Source organism: Engystomops pustulosus, chromosome 2 (genome assembly GCF_040894005.1).
Source record: "Engystomops pustulosus chromosome 2, aEngPut4.maternal, whole genome shotgun sequence".
In the NCBI taxonomy this organism is placed as follows: Eukaryota; Metazoa; Chordata; class Amphibia; order Anura; family Leptodactylidae; genus Engystomops; species Engystomops pustulosus.
The window spans coordinates 60,621,155-60,644,140 of NC_092412.1; the positions used below are offsets into that span (position 1 = coordinate 60,621,155).

General features: G+C 38.7%; 1 protein-coding gene across 1 annotated transcript in view; it reads right to left on the reverse strand.

Annotated features, from left to right (window-relative positions):
- Positions 1-22,986, reverse strand: part of LOC140117786 (solute carrier family 26 member 10-like) — a 31,408-nt gene that overhangs the window by 7,692 nt on the left and 730 nt on the right. The window contains exons 2-15 of the mRNA XM_072134857.1: positions 18,801-18,911; positions 18,366-18,526; positions 17,963-18,127; positions 17,647-17,799; positions 16,207-16,289; positions 14,401-14,548; positions 12,426-12,539; positions 12,121-12,198; positions 10,594-10,689; positions 8,791-8,897; positions 4,931-5,000; positions 2,191-2,370; positions 1,911-1,971; positions 679-758 (exon numbers count right to left, since the gene is read on the reverse strand). Of these exons, the coding sequence (XP_071990958.1) occupies positions 679-758; positions 1,911-1,971; positions 2,191-2,370; positions 4,931-5,000; positions 8,791-8,897; positions 10,594-10,689; positions 12,121-12,198; positions 12,426-12,539; positions 14,401-14,548; positions 16,207-16,289; positions 17,647-17,799; positions 17,963-18,127; positions 18,366-18,526; positions 18,801-18,911 (1,607 nt within the window). The remainder of the gene's footprint in view (positions 1-678; positions 759-1,910; positions 1,972-2,190; positions 2,371-4,930; positions 5,001-8,790; positions 8,898-10,593; positions 10,690-12,120; positions 12,199-12,425; positions 12,540-14,400; positions 14,549-16,206; positions 16,290-17,646; positions 17,800-17,962; positions 18,128-18,365; positions 18,527-18,800; positions 18,912-22,986) is intronic.

Consider the following 22,986-nt stretch of genomic DNA (forward strand, 5'->3'; position numbering starts at 1 on the left):
CCAGCATAAGCCGAGAATATGTCATCACTGTGTTGTCCCTGACAAGCAGAAGTAATCAATCATTGCATCCACCAGCTGCTGTGTTTGAGCCATCCAGCTCAGGTTGATTAGTCTTGTCTGGACAGTTCAGGCAGCTACATGTGTATTGTGTTTATGAAGGCACCCAGCTTTCCCAAGGTCCTGAATTTAATAATTGTTTTTTTTAGCAAAACCACTCGGTTCAGGGATTAAACAAAATATGTTTCTGCATCAGTGTAGCTACAGAATTCTCAAGGTATGTTTGGCTCACAATGCATAAAAACAATTGGTATATTTCCTTGAAGATCATTAAGGTTGGGGTCATAAGGGGATTTGCAGCCAAAATACAAAAAATCCCACAGTAGTTTATATAACATGGACACAGTGGGGCAATTCTTATGTATCAAAGCACAATTTCCCTAATCCCAAAAAACATTGGAATATTGTTGAAACTTTTTTTTTTTATTTTTCTATGTGCACTTTTTGTCCAGAAATCCTTAGTTAGTCACGTTCATGTTCTTTTCATTATTCACTCCAATACTATAAGGTGCTACCAATTTACTAGTACTATTCTTGCTTACTAAAGCTTCTTGCTTCACGTATTTTAGGCAAATATACTAAATTACACAATTTGATTAAATTGATCAATCATCCACTTACCTGTATAAAAAGACGAGCTCCAGCAATATCAATAAATATAATCCCACTGCAGTCAATGATTAGTGACTTGATTTCAGTGTCTGCATATAAAAAATGGTACTTTTTGATTAAATAAATAGTTGGCTAAAAGTCCACTGCATTAGGATTAATATGCTACCAATGCAGTTAGGATAAATCAAACATTAGTCGACGACTGGATGCTACCACTTTGGGGAATGCCCCTTCATAGTCTGAAATGATTCAATCAGTGTTCATGGAGGCAGTGTGATGAGAACCCAAACTTAAAAAGATGAATAGTACCGTAACATCTATCTCTGACCCTATACTAAATAAACTATTAGCTCAAATTGTACATACTGCACTAAACAATAAATACCAACCAAAGTACATGGGATATCCATACATAAATCACAAATCAGAACATCAAATCTTATTAAAGCAAAAACAAGAAAAATCTTTATTTAATCCATATTGAGGCCATCAGTACAATATTGCATTGATTGCCTTAATGTAGATTAAATAAAGATTTTTCATATACGGTATATTTTTTTACATTTGATGTTCTGATTTGTGATTTATATATGGATATACTTTGGTTAGTATTGACCCTTTGCCAGTTTGCCTATTGTTTTTGTACAGCATGTGTCCTCTTGGTTCTGATTTGTATCTTCTCAATTTCTTTTTGATGTTTGTATTGTCTTGTGTCTGTATTTCCACTTTGGCACAAGAAAGGAAAGTCGACCAGTTGTCATCTGCCGCTTAGGGTAGACTTGGCAATTAGGTAGGGATAGCTGGTAAAAGATCTTGTGCTCTTTCTTTTCTGTCTATTCAAGCTGTTCCCTTACAGCAGCATTACATACTAGTTGGCAACCATGATGCCTGACCTTTAATTCATTTAGCAAATTTTCCTTATTGGGAGTGACAGGATGAGTATGAGTTATAAAAAAAGAAAAACAAAACATGGCTAAGCATAAAGGTGACCAATTTTGTTTAGATTTTTTATGAAAATGTAGCCAAATTTTCACATTCAGTCTGTGATGTTAAGAACTAATTTTAAAACCAAAAGTGAATGATAAAAATGAAGATATTGACAATCACAATAATGTGCACAGGCTCTGCAAGTCACCAGTGAATTTACCAATGGTTTTTATCCAAAACAACATTGTATTTCCCATTGTGTATTCTATTTTACGGCAATATTTCTCAATGTATATGAATAAACTTTAATGTACCTTGTTCTAATTTTATGCTGCTCCCACCAGGATGATAAACTGGATTTGCAATTCCTGTATCCTATAAAATAAAATACTGTTAAAAATCACTAAAATTCTATTTTTTATTTGTACATGGGGGTGGGTTCTTTATTTATGATGGTATTAACTTTGCCATTCCGACCAAATTTTTGGTTTTGGCATAGAAATACTGGTGCAAAAAAATGACCATGTAAAAGTTACCTTAGCTAGGGGACAAAGTCGAGTACAGACTACTGTGTGTACATAGATTGAACCTTACCACAACGGAGACACTCATCTTCCTGCCTTGCTCCATGGCTTTTAATGCTTTCTCTCTCCTCCTTATCTTTTCCTGCGTCAGCCCCACGATCCTGCTCATTGTTTCCTTAAAGATGTCCCTGTTGCCGTAGTAAATGGGGGAGTTATAAGACAGGATCTTCACGCCTGGGATTTCAAAACACTAAAAACAAGAACGCAGACAAAGGGTCTATCATTTTTGGCAGTGGATCTTGGAAGCAGTTTTTTCTTTTGTCTTAAGAAACTGGACATTTATAGCTGGAGCATGCCATTGTTAGAGGAACGCCCTCTAGCTGAACGCATTATTCCTGGTGTGATTTATGTATTGCTATAATTATGGCTTGGAACAAGTCCTCCTCCTTGTGCAGAGGAATATGTCCCTGTATATTCTGGCTGAAGGCAATGAGGATACCAGACAGAAACTCCATCCAAAGACATGGGGGAAATTTATCATGCGCCCCCACGTGTCCCACTGGATACATCAGGCTTAGACCAGGTAAAACTACACCAAGTCCAACCCGGCATAGTTTTATTGAAAAACCTGCAAGCAAAAAACCTGCCAATACATGCCTGTCCACTCCACCAGCCACTGTGCCCCTCTACATCCCCTCCATGCCCTCATGGCCTGGAGATGGTGTAGTTACTATTATAATCACAATTTCTAGCAGTGTGCAGGAATTTACGATTATATACGCACTTCTACGCCAAAATCTGGCATAGAAGCGTTGATAAATCTCCCCCATGGATTTCCTATCACTGTCTACCTGCCAGATGATCCTTGGTTGAGGGTGCTGCCACACGGGGCATTCTTGGACCGTTTTAAATGCAATACGTTGCGTTTTTGTATATTTACCATGCGTTTTTCTGCTTTTAATTTCACGGCTGCCTACACTTCTAGAAGTCAAGACAAACAGGATCAAACCAGCTAAATGCATGGTAAACATACAAAATGCATGCGTGTAAAAACAAGTTTTCAGTCCATTTAATAATGGCCCAAGAACGCACTTGGCAGCTACCTTACTTGTTCACTCCTTTTTAAATGACAAAACAAGGGGGGGGGGGGGCACGGGAAAAAAAAATTAGAAAAAAAAGATATGAGTGTAGTAGTAAAAATTAACTTTTGTTAATTCATTAAAATCTTATGAGTGTATTCTCATACTAATGCGTAAAAAGTTCTAGTATGGCAGTAATTTTAGCTGCCATACCTTATCTTTGTCACATGGGTTATGTAGTAACACCCCGGGATTTTAGCTCAGGTAGGGTTGCCCTTTTGGCTTATATTCCAGTGTATATGGTATGTATCTAAAAGACACATCTAAACACATGGTAAAATGTATGTGTTTCTGCAATGCGCTTAAAAATCCATGTAAACGCCACAACCATGTTAACGCGTTTAAAAATCCATGTAAACGCCACATGTGAACGCAGCATAAAGCATATCAATTAATTGCAATTTACATGTTAAAACAGGGTTGAAGAAAACAAAAAAACCTTCCTCTGCACCTGCCCTGGACCACGTGCAGATTTGCACCTAAAAAGTTACAAAAGTAAGCAAAAAAAAAGTGATACATAAGTGAAAAGTCGCACTGAACATCTGGAAAATAAAGACACATAAGGTGCACTGCACAAGGTGCAGACAAAGGTGTACTTGAAAAAAGCAAAAGTTGCAGTGAAAAGTTGAAAAAAAGAAAAAAAAACAAGCTTATATAAAGATACATGCCCCCCATTGTGTTCAGACACTATATCAAAGGAGTATTTAATTCAGTGCTCAGACATCTCTGGCATCATACAGGCATGATCCGCTGCTGCAGTTATTCGGGGGAACAAGGGACCTCCATTTTTGTGATTAGAGGGGTTCACAGTGGTGATACCACCACAATCAGCAACTGCCCCACGAGTAATAATTTGCTAATTTGCTCTGTGATTTCCATCATACTGCACTTCATCATTTCTGTGTATAATGCAATTTTCCAGATATTCCCAGTATAATGAGGCAGTTGTGTACCTGGGGCATTTCCTCAGCATCAGCAACACCATATTCACAGCTTAGCTACTCCACTCCCAAAGTTGGTACATGCTTTCCACATGGCAAATCTCCTGCTTATCTGACAGAGGGGTCAGGATAGGATAGTCAGGATAGTCAGTCTTACGATCAGCCAGATATGTAAACCAGTATCAGCCACTATGGGACATTGTAATACAGTCTAGTCCAGTGGTGGCGAACCTATGGCACGGGTGCCAGAGGTGGCACTCAGAGCCCTCTCTATGGGCACCCTCAGCATCACCCTAGGGGAGGGTTCGCCAGACAGGATTCAAGGCCTCTTGCAGTCCCAGGCAGCCCAGGACCCTAGAAGGAAGCTACAATGATAATCCAGACTTCTTCTCCTTCTTTCTACTGTATTGGTGCCCTCAGGTGCCTATACAATTTAATCCTGTGAAATAGCAGGGAGTAATAAGTTACTGCTTAAATTGTCACATTGGCACTTTGCGAAAAATATGTGGGTTTTGGTTGAAGTTTGGGCACTCAGTGTCTAAAAGGTTTGCCATCACTGGTCTAGTCTAATGTAAAAGGTCAGTATTATGTTAGTTTATTATTTGACACTCAACTAATGAACATTACACAAGAACAGTGATTTCGGCTCTAAATAGTCTAACTGTTTCACTAAATAAATATCAACACTGAATGATGGGACATGTGTTCTTTGTAGTATTAAGGTATGTACCTTGTCATTTTGTTCAATAGGTCGATATATTTCTGTATTGACAGCCCTTCCTAGAACGGAACATTGTGCTCTGAAATGATATGATAAAATGATACTTAAGTGAAAATTACAAAAAATATATAAAATTGATACCTTTTTTTCAAATTTTTTTTAAAGAGCATCTACCAACAGGATGAAGGGCTGCATGCAAATGAGCCTGGAGTTAGGTGTTAATGGAGCCTGGAGCCCCTCAGGCTCATTTGCATACATTCTTTCATCCATACCAACGTCCTTTTCGTATAACTGATATAAATATAAACAAATAAAATCGTACAATTGTTAGGTATCACTGTTTCACAAAATTCCCGATCAAAATACAAAAACCAAAAATGTAAGAATTAATATAAAAAAGGTTGTGCAAAATGGTAGCAATGAAAATACTTGTTCTGTAAAAAATGGCACCATACACCAATCCATACACTGTAGTATGAAAAAGTGATTGATCTGAATTGTTTGAATCTTTCTGGACAAATATTATAAATATTAATAAATATTAACAAATACATATGTACCGTATATACATTTGGTATTTCTGTGATCGTACCTTCCCAAAGAATTAAGGGCAGTTGTAAAAAAAGTGGTCACAAAAAATTTAGATAAATGCGTTTATTTAGTCAAATTCATCTCATTTGGATCTTCCTGTACACAGCATGAAATATTAAATACTGACACTAGGTAGTACAATTTGTTGTACAGAAATCCAGCCCTCATACAGCTCTGTGCAAGAGAGAAAGGAAGCCTACCTTTCCATGTTAGGCTACATTCACACAAATGTATGGGGGAGGTATATACACACGTGCGGCACCGTACTGTTCCGTAGCCCGTAGAAAGATAGGACATGTCCCCTGCTCCTGTCCGCAGCGCCGATGTATGCCCGCCGTACTGCGCTACAGCAGGCATACATCGTGTGAATGTAGCCTAAGGCTAAATTCACACAAACGTATGCCTGCCCGTCCGTACGTCTGGCGCGCTGGAGAGGAGGAGGAGTGACCCCTCCCCCCTACGTAGAGATACACGGCGTACAGCATATCATGTCCTATCTTTTCCCTGTGTACAGAGCAGTGTAAAATCGCTCGGTGTGCCCATTGTCGTCTACAGGGAATGTGTCTACGCCCGCAAGCTTGCAGCCATACATACATCCCCCATACGTCTGTGTAAATGCAGCCTAACTGTAATCCATACACACTGAAGAAAGGTTCCTTGAAGGCCCCTTCCACACTTGCGTTGCAGATCATGTAGGAGTCTGATCAGGGTGCGATCAGGGTTTAGTCAGTGAAAAACTGACATTTTGCATCAGAGTTCAGTCAGTTTTCAGTCAGAGTTTGTTCAGTGTCTCAGTTTTACACACGCGTTTTCAATGCATTTTCAGTGCTTCTTTTACATGCAGATAGCGCTCATGAAAAGGACTCAGGGCTGAGCTCTATCTTTTCTATGGCAATTGATGCTTGAAAAACATGTCTCTCAGAGTGCAATGCGTTTTTGATGCATCTCCAAAGATGCGTGAAAAAAAATGCAAGTGTGAAAAAGGCCATTGATTACAATGGGGCAGATTTACTTACCCGGTCCATTCGCGATCCAGCGGCGTGTTCTCTGAGGTGGATTCGGGTCCGGCCGGGATTCACTAAGGTAGTTCCTCCGACATACACCAGGTGGCGCTGCGCTGAAGTCCGCCGAGGCCCTCCGGAATGCACTGAAGTTCACTGGCCTATTCCTGGTGAAGGTAAGCGCGAGTCCCGCATCACTTTTTTTTTTTTTAAATGCAGTGGTTTTTCCGAATCCATCTGGTTTTCGTTCGGCCACGCCCCCGATTTCCGTTGCGTGCATGCCAGCGCCGATGTGCCACAATCCGATCACGTGCGCCAAAATCCCGGGGCAATACAGGGAAAAATCGGGGCAAATCGGAAATATTCGGGTAACACGTCGGGAAAACGCGAAACGGGCCCTTAGTAAATGACCCCCAATGGGTCAGAGTGCAATGCTTTCTGCGAGTGAAAAACGCAAGTGTGGAAGGGGCCTTAGCAATGCTTAGGCTAGTTGCCAAGTTGACAACCTTTCACTAGTAAGTTATATAAGAGAACAATAGCTTTTTCTAATTCACTTCCCGCCCAGTCTTACCATAAGTTGATTGTAGGCACACATTTTTTACATTTTTAGCCATAGGGCATTGGAAAAAGAAGTTAGGAATTTGATTGTCACATAAAATTTTACTTTTACTTTAACCCCTTAACGCTCTGCGCCGTAGCTCTACGGCGCAGAGGTATAAGGGATGTATGAAGAGGGCTCACGGGCTTTTGCATTTTGCACAAAACCCCCACCGCTAATAACCGCGGTCGGTGCTTGCACCGATCGCGGCTATTAACCCTCTAAACGCCGCCGGCAAAGTCGCTGGCGGCGTTTAAAAGATGGCGGCGCGCGGGCGCCGCCATCTTTTTTTCGATCGCCACGCCCCCGAACGTCATCGGGGGGCGGCGATCGGTTACCATGGTAGCCTCGGGTCTTCTTTTGACACGAGGCTACATGGTTTATGCAGGTTCGTTACAATGAGCCAGTGGCTCGTTGTAATGTATGACCTGCAAAAATGCCATATATTGCAATACTGTAGTATTGCAGTATATGGTAGGAGCGATCTGACCATCTAGGGTTAATGTACCCTAGATGGTCTAAAAAATAGTGAAAAAAAAAAGAAAAAATAAGTTTAAAAAATAAAAAAAATTAATAAAATATTAAAAGTTCAAATCACCCCCCTTTCCCTAGAACGGATATAAAACATAACAAACAGTAAAAATCACAGACATATTAGGTATCGCCGCATCCCAAAATGCCCGATCTATCAAAATATAAAAACGGTTACGGCCGGCGGTGACCTCCGAGGCGGGAAATGGCGCCCAAATGTCCGAAATGCGACTTTTACAGCTTTTTACATAACATAAAAAATGAAATAAAAAATGATCAAAATGTCGCACAGACCTCAAAATGGTAGCAATGAAAACGTCGCCTCATTTCGCAAAAAATGACCCCTCACACATCTCCGTGCGCCAAAGTATGAAAAAGTTATTAGCGTCAGAAGATGGCAAAACATTTTTTTTCTTTTTTGTACACATTCGTTTAATTTTTGAAAATGTATTAAAACACAATAAAACCTATATAAATTTGGTATCACCGCGATCGCACCGAACCAGAGAATAAAGTAGGCATGTTATTTGGAGCGAAGAGTGAAAGTCGTAAAAACTGAGCCCACAAGAACGTGACGCACGTGCGTTTTTTTTTCAATTTTTCCACATTTTCCTCATTTTTTTTCAGCTTCGCAGTACACGACATGTTAAAATAAATAACATCACGGGAAAGTAAAATTTGTTACGCACAAAATAAGCCCTCACACAGGTCTGTACACGTAAAAATGAAAAAGTTATGGATTTTTGAAGTTGGAGAGCAAGAAATCAGCCGAAAAACCCTGCGTCCTTAAGGGGTTAAAACACTTCTGAACACTTCTGAATGTGACTTTTAAAGTCTCTTTTCAAGTTTATAGGATTGATTTTCAGATTCGGATTTACTTTATTTCAACAAGGATACACACATTCATATATCAGAAATTAATAAATCATTTACAGTACCTGTTGCCTTTGTGACACACGCCACACCATAGAAAGCACAATATATACCAAAATTACAGGTGCTGCAGCTCAGCTGTATAGATATGAATGGAGCTTAGTTGCAATACCAGCCATGGTCAGGTGTGGCGCTGTTTTTGGAAGAAAGTAGCCATATTTTTCAACCTCGGGAGAACCCCTTCTATATAAGTATTTGATTTTTGAGAAGCTTACCTTTGTGTTCTGCAAACTACAGTCATCATAGAGAAAACCACACCAACAGCGAGGCCCATTTCCACATTGAGAATGACAACAGCCAACCACGTGACCACCCAAACAGACTACAAAACAAAAATTCATATAAATTACTGAACACTTAAATAATCAAGAAAATTGTCAAATCAATATGACTATTTCCTATAGTTCTTTGATTTGGCCAAAACAGGGGAGTGGGGATTTAAACTAATAGTTCTGGAAACAATCAATTGTTCTGGTAACTTTAAAGGGGTTCTCCACTTTAAGCGCATTTGTGCAAATAATTGATATCGTTGGTATAATGAAAAGTTATAAAACTTTTCCAATATACTTCTTGTATCAATTCTTCATGGTTTTTCTCGATCTCTGCTTGCTGTTTTCTTGCTGTCAAGCAACAGGAAGCTTCATTGTTTACTTCCTGTAGATAAACACCAGTCCATGGTCATGTGGTGTCACACAGGTGCACTGCTCTTTATAACACAGTGTACCTGTGAGACAACACATGACCATGGACTGGTGTTTATCTACAGGAAGTAACAATGAAGCTTCCTGTTGCATGACAGCAAGAAGACAGCAAGCAGAGATCGAGAAAACCGTGAAGAATTCACAATATAACAAAACCGTGAAGAATTCACAAAATTACAAAATAACCTTTTGTTACACAAACAATATTAATCATTTGCTGTAATGTGGACAACCCCTTTAAAACAATGGTACCATTGATTAGGTTAACAGTGTGGCAGGGTATTTCCCCAGCATCTTGTGCTTTCAATAGATGCAAGTGGCAGGATGTCTAAAGGAATATGGGGCAGCACCTGTAGTCAGGTAGTTTTATTACTTATTATTTAGGGTTACAATTATATTTTAGTATTATCATTTTGTCAGGGGCATCCAAAAATATTATGACAGTCAGTTTACATTATTATTATATTATATATTTAGTATGGAGAGGTATGATATATATTATAATTAATTTAGGTGTTGTCAGTTGTTAGGTGTTTTATATATATTTACGGTAGGAGCAGCGAGATGCATATGATATACGGTAATTCATTCTGAATAGGGCTTTGTATATAATGTAACAAATCCAGGGATTACTGTATACAATTTTATGGGGACCTTTAAGTTCCCTCAAATAATGGAAGGAGGACTATATATGAAATTATTTATTTAGTGGCCACAGTATATAATTTTAGTCAGGGGTTTCCATATAATTTGTTTAATGGGCAGATTGTCTATTATAATTTATGGAGAGGTCATAGTGCATATTTGACTTATGAAGAGGGCACAATGTGCTGTTAGGGACATACTTATATACATATGATACGTGCTGGGGCCCAAAATGGTCAGTTGCTGGAAGAATACATTATTTATGAGCATAGTGGGGTACATAGTTATTATCCAGTTGGCATTATACTCTAAGTGACTGTGATATTTTTAGGTGTGCAGTGTGGAGATGTGCAACAAGGACCTGAAGAGACTTTCAGATGACACATTCAGCAGCCATGGAGGTCTGGATCTGAAGAAACACAAGTCACCTGTAATCTTCTAGATGCCATCTATTCATGTGTCAATAACTTTCTAGAGTGTGTAACAATGACATTTGTATAGTAAATTGTGATTTGGTGGTGCATATAAATTTCCTGTTTAGAGCGCTGAAATTCCTGATGGCAGCCATGAAAGTTGGTGCTGATTTTATTCTTTTAATACCAAAATCTGCTGTAAATTATTATGGGCATGTTATCCTGCCTCAATGATATGGAAATATTAAAGAATACTCACAAAGTCAGTTTTACTAATTTTCCACAATTCTGGAAGCTCCTGGAACTGTAGGAACATCTGTCTGAGGCTCACGACATTTATACATGCAAGCACTGCCTGGAAAAATAGGGGAGATATCATACACAGTATAGTGATAGAACATGTATGTAGACATTCATTACATTTGAGGAATTGATTTAATATCTATTTCACTTAAATTATGCTTATTTAAGTAGAAGGTTGAATTATTATTTCAAATTATTTGTTGTACATATTTCATATAAATTTTTTTTTTAAATGAACAAAAAATATCTGGTCATCAGATACCAATTAAAAAATGCTGAAATAACATATTTTTCTAAGTATATTTTTCTGGAGGGGTTGTAAAAATAATAAACTTCTAAGGCTATATTCACACTGCCGTTGCCCGCCCGTACCGTACCGTAGCGGGCAACGGCAGTGTACGGGGAGAGGAGGAGGAGGTGAGCGCAGCTCACCCCCGCCCCTCTCCATAGCAACCTATGGCGCACGGCCCCGTATTACGGGAAAAGATAGGACAGGTCCTATCTTTTTCCCGGGTACGGAACGGTACGGTGCCGCACGTGTGCTGCACCGTACCGCTCCCGTAGGGTGCCGTGCGCCCATAGGAGTGTATGGGGGACGTATATCGGCCGTATATTCGTCGGCCGTATATACGTCCCCCATACGTTCGTGTGAATGTAGCCTAATACTTACCTCTCTCATCCCTCACCGCTATGCAGTAGGTCACTACCAGCCTCTGTGCTGATGAGTTGAACACAACCATACGCCTCCTATAGCAGGAGTTTCAGTCTGTAGCAGGCATGCAGCTGTGGTTGGGACAGCACTACTGGAAATCAACCTGCATTTGAAGGGAACCTGTCACCAGATTTTCACAAATAAACCTAATAATTGGTTACCATAGCATTATACTAACTCTTGTGCACACAGTTTTAGCTAAAATTGACATAGTTCATATCCCTGACACAATGAGCAGCGAGTCCCAAGGTTGTGTCTTATTCATGCAAGGGAGTGTTTCTCTTAGCTCATGTGTGCCAGCAAGTCCCTTATCCACTCTCCTTTCTGTTGATGTCATCCTCTGCTCAAAACTGCCACAGGGAGTGCATGAATAACACATGCCCTGACACATGCCCTTGGGACCCCCTGCTGTTTTTGGCAGGGAGCCAGATAGGTTTACAAACTTTATTTTATGGGAATAGGGGCTATTTTTCTTTTTTTTTTAGTGAAAATCTGGTGACAGGTGCCTTTTCATATGCATTTTTATGAACTTAAAGTAGCTTCTCTTATCTGGAATAACTTCTCCTTTAGCCGGGATTGACATTTTTATCCATTCTCTGTCTTACAGCTATAGGAAGGACAGACTGTCAAATATTTTGGAAGTGCCAGGCTCCTTTTAAAATTAAGTTTTTATTGAATCATAATTGTTCATGCATTCATCATTAAACAGAAGCTGTAAAGGTAATAGAACAAATTAACTTAACAAATTAACAAGATTTCTTTCTTTCTTACCTTTGGTAAGTAGTTGAACAGTGGGCCAACCCACATCAAAACAACAAACACCACACCACTGGTAAACAACCCCGATAGCTAAAATAATAAAATATAGATAAATTAATGTGTTAGTGTCTTACATTCTAACCCAAATATTTGATTTATTAGGACGTTGAAAGTCAGACAGCAAAGCATCTATTAGACCGTATCTAGACTATCACAGTATTATTTAATTTAAAATATTTGGCTTTATTCTACTTGAATCAGACATATATCATGTTGTATTCATCCCCTTTAAGAGCTGTAGATACATGTAACATTACCTGAGTGTGCCCTCCAGCACTTTCAAGAATATTTGTCGTAGCCAATGTAGCAGAGCTGGGGAAGCAGTTAAACAAGGAAGAAACCATGTTTGATATTCCATGAGCCAGCAGCTCCTACAAATGTAAAGATGCTTTAAAGAATGCAATACTTTTTCATGTTTTCCTTTAATACTATCAGGTGGTTAAATTCACACCCCATTTTAATGATACAATTTTCCATCCTATTCCCCCTGCTGAGCTACTTACATATGCTCAGGGGTGGCCATAGAAGCATATGGGGACAGATGCAGCAGTGCTGTATCCCCCTGGCCTCTGCTCAGTGTACGCTCAGGGAGGTTTTCCAGCGATGTCACTGTCCATATAAGGTCAGTGACATCACTCGGGAGACAGTCTGAACATCGATGCCAGGCTGTTTGTGTATACAGTGGCATATATCTGTGCCCTACGTTGTAAGGACACATCTGTGAATCCAGCCAAGGACATCCTCTATTCCTAAATAAATATCATGTTATCAGGAAAAAATCCTTCACTAAATGGTAAAAAAAATATCATCATCATGCCTTTGACAATGAAAATATAGAAGTAAGTTGTCGCTTCTCTAATGCTGGTATATACAGTTGTACGGTGTAACACACAGGTGTTAACAAACATACTGCTATTTGTGATAAAAAAATGCATTAAATTCATAAAACACATATCTACCCCAGATACGTAGATGGTATCTCATACCAGGATCTGAATTTAACATAAAGGGGATTTCCCACAAAACATGTTAGGCCCTATCCTGTGGATCGGTTGGGGGTATCAGTGATGGGAGTTGACAAGAACAGATGAACGGGGGTCTGATGTACCCAGTCGGATCCTTCGTCACTCCCTGAGATGACCGAATCAGTCAGTTGCACATGGTTGGACTGCGTGGCGCTCGGCAATCTCCGGCAGTTCCATAGAGATGAATGGGGCAGTCAGACCATGGACAAGCGCCTCCTCCGGTCATCTCGGGGATCAGTTACTGAGACCTCCACCGACTTGTTTTGTGGGAAAATCTCGTTAGATAGTCACTGGCCCACATTTTTAAAAACAGTGCAAACTACACTATGTGCAATTCGCCTGTAAAGTGTGCAGGGTGCGCCAAATTCATGAATTCTGGCGCACAATCTTCGTTTTTCTGGTTCCCCCCTGCACCAGTGTGCACCTTTTTTTTTGGCACACTTTGTTCATGCTGCAGAATTGTGGAGCATGGTCTAAGCACTAAGCACAAACACCCCTTTGTCGGACACAGTGCAGCCGCGACACAAAACTGGCGCAGACACTTTATTAATACAAGTGCAAGCAGTTTTCACGTTCTTTCAAGTGCAAAATCAGACAGAAAAATGTGGGCCATAGTACCTTCTACAAACTGCATAAATCTAAATAATAAGCAAATCTACGGAAGTATGTCATTTTGAGACACCTTTAATATTTAACAAACTCCAATATTCTACCCCACTTCTTAAACTGAATGAACTCTGAATGAACTTCTAAATCTTACAAAAGGGGTCAAGTTAAAAGCTGCCCAAAAAAAGTCTATGTAGATGGAATACTGCTGCTGGAGAAAGGGGCAGAAAGATGAATTGAGACAGTTCTCCAGATTCTAGAGAGTGGTGTACTTCACCAATGTACTGCTGCTGCTTCTCTTTATGAGTGTGCAATTGGATAAGAGGAGCAGGATCTCCTTTAATCTCTCTGCTTGGTATGGGGTTACGACATGGAAGCAAGTTTACACCTCCCTTCACCACCTCAGGGAAAACTAATAATTATACATTGCACCTGCAAAGAGGGTGATAAATTCCGTATACAAGTTATGGAATGACCAATTATTGGTCTACTTGTATACACTCAGAGAAGCTTACTGTATTTGAAAAAAGCCCTCAAAAGGGAGGAATTTTTTTAAAGTTATAAAAGTTATACAATTAAGCAAATAATACCATGGCTTTACCTGGTTGGGGTCAATGCTATATCTGTGTTTCTCTGCGTAGATCATAGCAAGTGAGACAGACACAGCATAACCCACGAATGTGATGGCAATCGTGTCTCCAATAACATTAGGAATAATATCCAGTGCAGGAAGCTTGGGGGCTGGGAAACTGTTAAAAACACTTAGGTCAATATTTTGAATAAATCACTTTATAATAACGTCACAATTAGCTTTCGCTTCTCATGAGAGTTTATTATGTATAATATACATCTTTTTAATATGTAAAGGAGTAATGTAGCAGGAAGGATTTATAATGTATCTACTGTATATGTGATATAATATATGCTTCAGGGTATACATAGGAATTAGCCCATTAATGTTGCCATTTATTATGCAAGATAAGAAACTCAACTACATTTTCAAACTGGGCAGCCATCATGATCGGCGTAACTTGAAAATGAAGGGCCCTACTGCAAAGTCTGTGCCAGGCCCCTGACTAAAATATATGGTTTACTGTACTAGTTTTCTCATATGGAAAAATGACACCTTATGGGCCCCCTAAGCTTTTTGGGCCCAATGGCTACAGCACCCCCTTAAGTTACAGCCCTGGTCATCATTTGTTTCACTGACCACTGTCAGACACCTCTTGCTTTCATCACTTTCTTATGAGGGCCTCTTGACTCTTTCCCAAAAGCAGATTATAAAAATAAATTGTTATTGATATAGTTACAATCTATTAGACAATTCTTTACAGATCATGGGGAACATATACATACAAAATATTACAGAGTAATAAAATGGTCAGATGATACAATATGAATAAGAGTTTACAATCTATGAGGAGGATGCTGGGGAAATTTGGAAAGTTGGAGTTTAACATACCCAATTTTTTCTGTGGAAAAGACCTTCTCAGACCTTGTTCAACAGTGCATATTTTTAAGTGCACAAAAAATTAGACCAGAATTGAACCAAAAGTGAACAAAAGGTACTTGCAAGTACTTGTCAAACACAATTTACTTTACCCTCTTGCAAAAAGTAAAGTTACATCATTCAACTCTGTCCTCCGACTAACCTAATCAAAATCTGGTGGACTTGCAGTTGTACTTAGTAGAATGTATTGTCAAGAATGGCAGGTAGGTGGCTGCCTGTTCATCTGCTCTGGCTCTACCCCCTCCACTCTCTGCCTTGTGACACTAGCTTGGCAATTAGCCTGTAACCCCCATTTCAGTACCCAGTCGATCAGCAGGGGCTCCATGTCACATGATTTGGTGCAACAGAGCCGCCGGAACTGGATCCTGGCGGTCAAGAGCACCAGTAATGGCATCATCGGAGCATCTGAAATGTAAATTATCAAAACCAGTGCCTTACTGCAAGTCAGGAGGTACCCTGTTCCACCATGGTTCTGGTAGGAGCCAAAACCAGGCATCTCAAGCAGAGGTACTTTGCAGAATTAGAGCTACGGACAGTGTGGTTTTGTGAAACTGTACTATCTTGTAAGTGTTTGTTTGCAACTAAGGAACTAGCAATATGTAAGAACATGCCTCTCGTAGTGTATGTAAGTAACTGTAACGTTAAGCCTGTCTCTGTGTGTAACAACTGCCGGAACACTAAGTACAAAACAATTTCCTCCAGGGGATCAATAAAGTTCTATTGTATTGTATTGTATTGTACTCTCTCGCATGTTAGATCACCAAACTGCATATGAAGGTACATAGGGAAACCAGAAGAAATAACTGTCTGAAGTGTTGGCTTCTTTTATTTATACTCTGGGTGTTTATGCAGTAAATACATGTAAAATATAAAAAATTTGATATTTGTAGTTATTACCCTGCTGGTATACTGCCAACTATCTGCACGTTATATCGATTGTCCAGAGAGGAAGCAAATGTTATTCCAGTAGCTACAAGAACCTGAAATACATAGAAATATATATTGCGTTTTTGAATATTGTAAGGATTTGTACTTTGATACTAAAGTTTAATAATTTTGTATTATTGTGCTTTGTGTAACTCTTTTTCTGTTGAACATTTCTATGGATAGGATTCTCATTCTCATAAACCATTAAAACAAATCACAGTCATTATAACTTCCTCCCTTAAAGGCAGGTGTGCTTTGCTAAATTGTAGTGGTTAGCACTTTTGTATAAAATATTGGTTACAGATAGTTCCATTATATGTTAGCAAGATTCTAATATATCCAATGGACATAAGGCTCCGCACCATGGTAGAAAATACCATACTAAATATTAAAATAAATAAAATAGACATATTTCAACTTTACTCAAGTAATGATATGTAGATAGGATTGAACAGGTCCATCACACAACCAGAAAACCTCACATTGGGACCAACACAATAATTATTCTTCTTAGTCCCTAAGAACTTGCCATTAAGGGTCTTTTTCTTGAGGGCTGATTCCCAAATAACCTATTAATTCTTCTTGAGTATGTTTCCTGTATCTACAGGTATAACAACAAAGTTTACTCTATAATATAAACAGACCTGCGCATGCTCTGTATAATTCTTCAATCAAGTACATTCATGGCTGATGTATTAAAGAATATTAATCTATTTATGATAGAATGAGACATAAAGCTACCAAACTGCTCATCAGAGATCCACAACTACTGGTATAGACATGATCTGCTTTGAGAACCCTCTTAATACAAGAGAAAGCTTTATAATTATTTAGGGATTTGATCCCTCCACTGCTCCACAGTTTTCAATTCTACTACAATTTGGCTTTGGCATGTTTAGATGTTTATCCTTTAACAACATCTACCATCAGATTTACTGACAGTAGATGTCCCAAAATTACTTGCTCGTTATTTTGTCTAGGGGATGATATTGTTTTTTTATATGCCTGGGAACGGACATATCATAAAAAAGACTTTATAAATATATTAAAATAACCCCTAGGCACTCCGTTCTACATCACCGGAGCACCTCTCGGCGCCACCAACTTATAATGTATGCAAGCTTCCTCTGTGTTCTTTACAGCCTGGTCTCGCCGCCGCCGATCCGCAGACATCACGATTGGCAGGCAGGAGTGGGCTGCAATGAATACATAGGGGGCGGGCATACATTATAATGTGGTGAAGCCAAGAGGAGCTGCAGTTACATAGACCAGAGTACTTCCAACTCATTAAAATATTTTTGTTTGTTTTTTACGATAATCTATCTGTTCCTGAACGTACAAAAAGCGATGTCATCCCCTAAACAAAAACACAAGCAAGTAAGTTTGGGACATCTACCATCAATCACTTACCATAATAATCTCCCCTGGTATTGGTGTCCGGAGCTTTGTTCGGAAACGCACATTAAGTTCTTTGATTGGGATAAGCACGGCTAAGCAAAGCATGGATATCACCAATTCTGCAACATTCGTCATATGGGCAGCTGTAAAGACTGAAACCAGTGTCTGTAAAGAAAAGAAAAGTTTATTGACTTAAACCTTAATATGTTTCGGGGGTTTTTATAAGCTTTCCAGACATTGTATGCTTGTTTCCCAGTGATCTTTCATTTTTGAGAAGCTCCTAATTATGTTACTTATGGAGGAAGCCATGATACTGTACAGAGCTCACCTTGAAAATTGTGAAGGATCCAGTAGCACGAGGGAGGGGGAGTCCCATCATGTTCTGGATCTGAGAAACGGTCACATGAAAAGCGGCAGCGTTGGTGAAAGCTTTTACTATAGGTTCAGACAGGTATGTGGACAGGAAGCCTAACTGCAGAACAAACATGATGACCTGGAGAGAAGAAAGCAGAGTTAGCCAAGACGGAGCCTTCTTTATTGTACTCAATTAGTACTTTATATTTCTGTACAATTATTTATTTGGTTTTTATTGAAGAACAATAATTTCTTGTGGTATTACTACATTATCTGAGAATGATCTTTTATATTTTTATGTCAAAGCTGGAAATAACTAAAGAACATACTTGTAAGTACAAAATATATATATAATTAGATGGCAGTATAAAATTTACCATGACAAGTCCCATTAGAAAGGCAATAGCAGCCGCCATTCCTATTCTACGAGCATATATTTCTGATTGTTCTTCACTGGTGAGGTTTCTGTTCAATGGGTTTTCATGAAGATGTTCATCAATGATTGAGCCAGTCATGAGACTTACCACAGCAAAGGTACCTGGGGGTCAACATCGGAAAACAACATATACTTAGGTATTTTGATATGGGTTTGTACAGGTAACTATCCTGGTCTCTCATCAGTACATGCTTTATATGTCACTAAAACATATAAACGTTTTATGGTGTAAATTTATGGTGTAGTGAAAGTCCTTGCCTTTACCCACATACTTTATGTATCACTTTTTACTGGTTTTATTTAGTTTAAGAAACCCCAAGATATTTAGTGCTAATAACAAAACATTTAATAAACTGAAGTTAAGAAGTTTTCTCACCAGTGGAAACATGATGTCCAGTCCCAAGTAACATGTACAACAGAACAGGAAAGAAAGATGTATAAAGTCCATACACAGGAGCCACTGATGTCAACAGCGCAAATGCCATTCCTAGGAGAGATCCATTCAACAGGTTTCATCATCAGTCACAATAAGAGAGGGATAACTGATCAGACCCCCACAGTTACATGGACAGTGGTAATACATCAATATATCAGCCTCTGTGTTGCAGTAATTTTTGCCAAATTTACAATGTTGCACAGTGTCTGATACATTTAAGGCATATTTAGCTCTCAAACTTCTGTCCTAGAGATGTAGTTCCTCTTTCTATGTCGCATTCCTAATGGAGTGAGAATCTTGATACTTTACAAAAAGGCTCATTGATAAATAACCAGGTAACACTCACTTTACTTATTGCTTTTCAAAAGTGGAGGAGGTGGTTAAAAATGCCAAAAGATTTAGATTTTCTGTTACACCTGTTACATGTAGTTTATTGTTTTTTTTTTATAGATATGGTAATGCTGCTTTCCATCGGAAATATGGGAACCATACTACTAACACAATTCAAAGCCTTGTAAAAGAGTAATACTATTGTGTATTATTATCAATGGGTGTGTATACAACAGCTTCCTGCAATCAGAAACATTACTTATCCCTCCATAGTATACAAGAGGTGCTTTTGCATGGTTTCCGCTATGTCTAAGAACTCAGGTCTATGACATTTGTTGCCACGTGTATTATAGGGTTTGCCCAGTTTTGTATAAATACAGAGAGGCACATTCATGCCTGATATTTTTGGTCTTTTTTTGTCCTTGATTTGTTATTGCTTTTAGATGTATATTATTTTTATGCAAAGAGTTCAATGCGCAGTAAATCCATCCTTGAAATACATTTACACCTTTATGACAAATTTATCAAGTGTCTATACATGAGCATAATGAAAGTATTACATGACAAACCCAATGGTACAAATAAAACAACTTTTATAAAACAGCTCCTGTCAAATAAAAACAATAATATGAGTGGGCAATTGATTTCCTTAATCATTAATTATTAATAATTAATGAATTGTTAATATATGGCATTTTATCTTTATGTATATATTTAATTTTTTTAATTAACTTTTTTCTGAATTTTTCAAAAAAGAAAGAAAATTCTAAAGAGCGTAGTTATTTATTCCAATATGCAATTTGCAGTTTTACAGTGTTCCAGAGTTTTACACAGTGACGCACATTTCGGCTTAAATTGTCTTAGTCTGGGCCAGACGAAGACGATTCAAGCCGAAACGTGCCTAGGGGACGGCGTTATTCCTGGAGCAGGAGTGTAGACCTTTTACCACTTCATTTCTAGTTCTTATGCTACTTGTACTCTAGCTAGTGGAAATGTGACAGACTACACTACATCAGTACACTGTATTACCCTATGGACTGACTATATATATAATTTTAACCTGTATTGGTATGTAATTTATACTTTTTTATTACAATTACCATTTTTACGCTATCCTGCACCTGTACCTTTTATACAAATTTTTGTTTTTGTTTTGACATCATGTCTCTCAATGTCATTGGGGGACACAATAAGTGTTAAGAATAGATTGTATAGAGGAGAGTTTAGTGAGTCGAAGACCGATTAGTAGGCAGTTACAGTAGTTTAGTCAAGAGTGAATCAGAGCAACAATTAAGGAGGTTTCAATTGTAAGAAATCAGCAGATTCTAGAGATGTTTCTGAGATTCATGCGATAAGAACGAGCAAGAGATTCAATATGCAGTGCAAAGGAGAGGTCAGAGTCCAGCACAACCCCAAAACAGCGGGCCTGCTACCTCTCTGTTATAGTGACCCCACAGACAGTCTTAGAAAGATTAAGTTTCAAGAAGTAAGAGGACATGATATTAGAGATGGCAGAGAGACAATCACTAGTGTTCTGAAGTAAGTGGAGATGTTACATGGAGAATTTAGCTGGATATCATCAGCATAAAGATGAGACTGGAAACCTGCAGATGAGTGGAAGAGGAGAAAAGAGAGATCCTTAAAATGATACACTGAAAGTGCATTCAGAGAGATAGGATAGGGGAAAAAAAGAGTGTCCTTTAGGCCAATAGTGCGAAGCATCCTGAGGAGGAGCTGGTGGTCCACTGTGTCAGACACTTCTGAAATATCCAGAAGAATGAGGAGAGAAAAGCCACCTTTGGATTTAGTAGTGAGGAGATCATTTAGACTTTAGAGCAGTTTCAGTGGAATACATTGTGTGAAAATCAGATTGTATGGGATCAAGGAGGCAGTTAGCTGAGAGATAGCGGTTTAGTAAAGAATAGACCAAACTTTCCAGGAGTTTGAAGATGAAAGGGAGATTAGAGACAGGTTGGTAGTTAGTAGAAGGTCTCTTTAGTAATGGTGTAACAACCGCACGCTTGAAAGAAGAGGAGACAACACCAGAATAGAGAGGTTAAAGATTTTAGTGAGTGGAGAAGTGACTGCAGCGGAAAGGTACTGTACAAGGTGTGAAAGGATGGGGACAGTGATGCCGGTAGTGGGGCGAGCAGAGAAAACGAGCCTAGACACTTTCTCCTCTGTGACTGACTCAAAAGAAGAGGAACATGGTGAGGAACAGGAGGGAAGGGGAATTAATGGAGATAGCGGCCAGATCTTCATCCCCAAGGCCTGTGGCTGCACCTTTGATGTTAGTAAGTTGTGAAGAGTATCGAAGAGCCTTATAGTGAAATAAACCTGTTTAGCAAGGTGAAGGGCAGAGCTATAGGTTCTGAGCACAATTTTCTCCACAGACATTCAGCACTCCCAGAGCACTGCCAAAGAAAATGTCTATGTGCCAAAGTTGACTGCATCTGTGTTGAAAATTTCTGATAGAAATCAGTGCCTTCTCATCTAGTGCACTTCTGACAGTATGATTAAAATGGTTAGAAGGAAGGATTGGACATGGTGGAGAGTGAAGTTGCAAGGTTTCTGTGAGTTGTTGAGTAACCCTGTCCTTCAATTTTTGATTAGTTGAGTTACTAGTGGTGCAGATCTCGCAGATCATGGGAACGGGGTCCATTCAGGGACATAACTACAAGCAGTCATAAGATCTGCACAGGGGTCAATCAGTGTATAATGCACCATTTGTGTGTTTATTGGTGTATAATGTACCATATAAGTGTATTATGATGTATAGTTTAGCATAGGCATGTATACGTATGAGTGAATATGGGTGTATAATGTACTAAATATTGGTATATTATGTGATTTATATATGGGTGTATGATAATCTATAGCCATATGTATGCATGCATAATGTACCATATGTGTGTATATGTGTGTATAAATTACTGTATGTAGTTTAGTCAGTGTTCAGATTTAATGAATTGACCATAGTACAGAGAATGGGATGGAGTATGGAGTCCCTATTTCCCCACTTAATCACGATTTGGAGTAGCATGTATGCGAGTATCTCTTGCCTCATATATTACTATAATGAGTCCTGTCTTCTGTACTGTGGTTCTGTTCTGTCTGTGAAATCCTTATGACTGGTGTAAGGAGAAAGGGGCACAGTCTCCTCTATGTCCTTGGGTCCATTGTACCTCATATAAATGGAGTGGTAGGAAGGCCACACGTGCTACCACTCCACTCACTGTCTATAGCACTGAAGGAAGTAGTTGACTATTCTCCAGTATATCTTTGGCTTTAAGCTGTAAGTGTTTAGCATTTTCTAACCTAAGGAAGGTTCAAGAATGCTTTCAGATGCTCTAGTAAAGCACAAAAGATGAAGATTTCTAGAATAGATTTCCACTTTAAGCTTAATTTCCATGACCACTCAGAGATTTACTATTAATTAGTAGAGATATCCATGTTAGTAGGGCAAAGTTAAAATTAAAATATAAAAGTTTGTATATGTGATATAAAATTGCTTTATAAAAAGTTGAATAAAGCTTTAGGATCTAGAATTACACAAATTGTATTTTTAAAAATAGCTTTTGATACTTTTATGATACATTTCTACCATAATAGGAACTGAGAAGTAGATGGACAGTTTATTAAAGCTTCTAAGATCATATATATCCCCCCAAAGTCTTTTTCCTTATAAAAATACTGCACATTAATGGACCATCTCAGGTGTAAGAACATCATACTATTACATCTAGCTGAAATAATCCAATACAAAATTAAGCTAAATTATAAATTATTTTGTTGT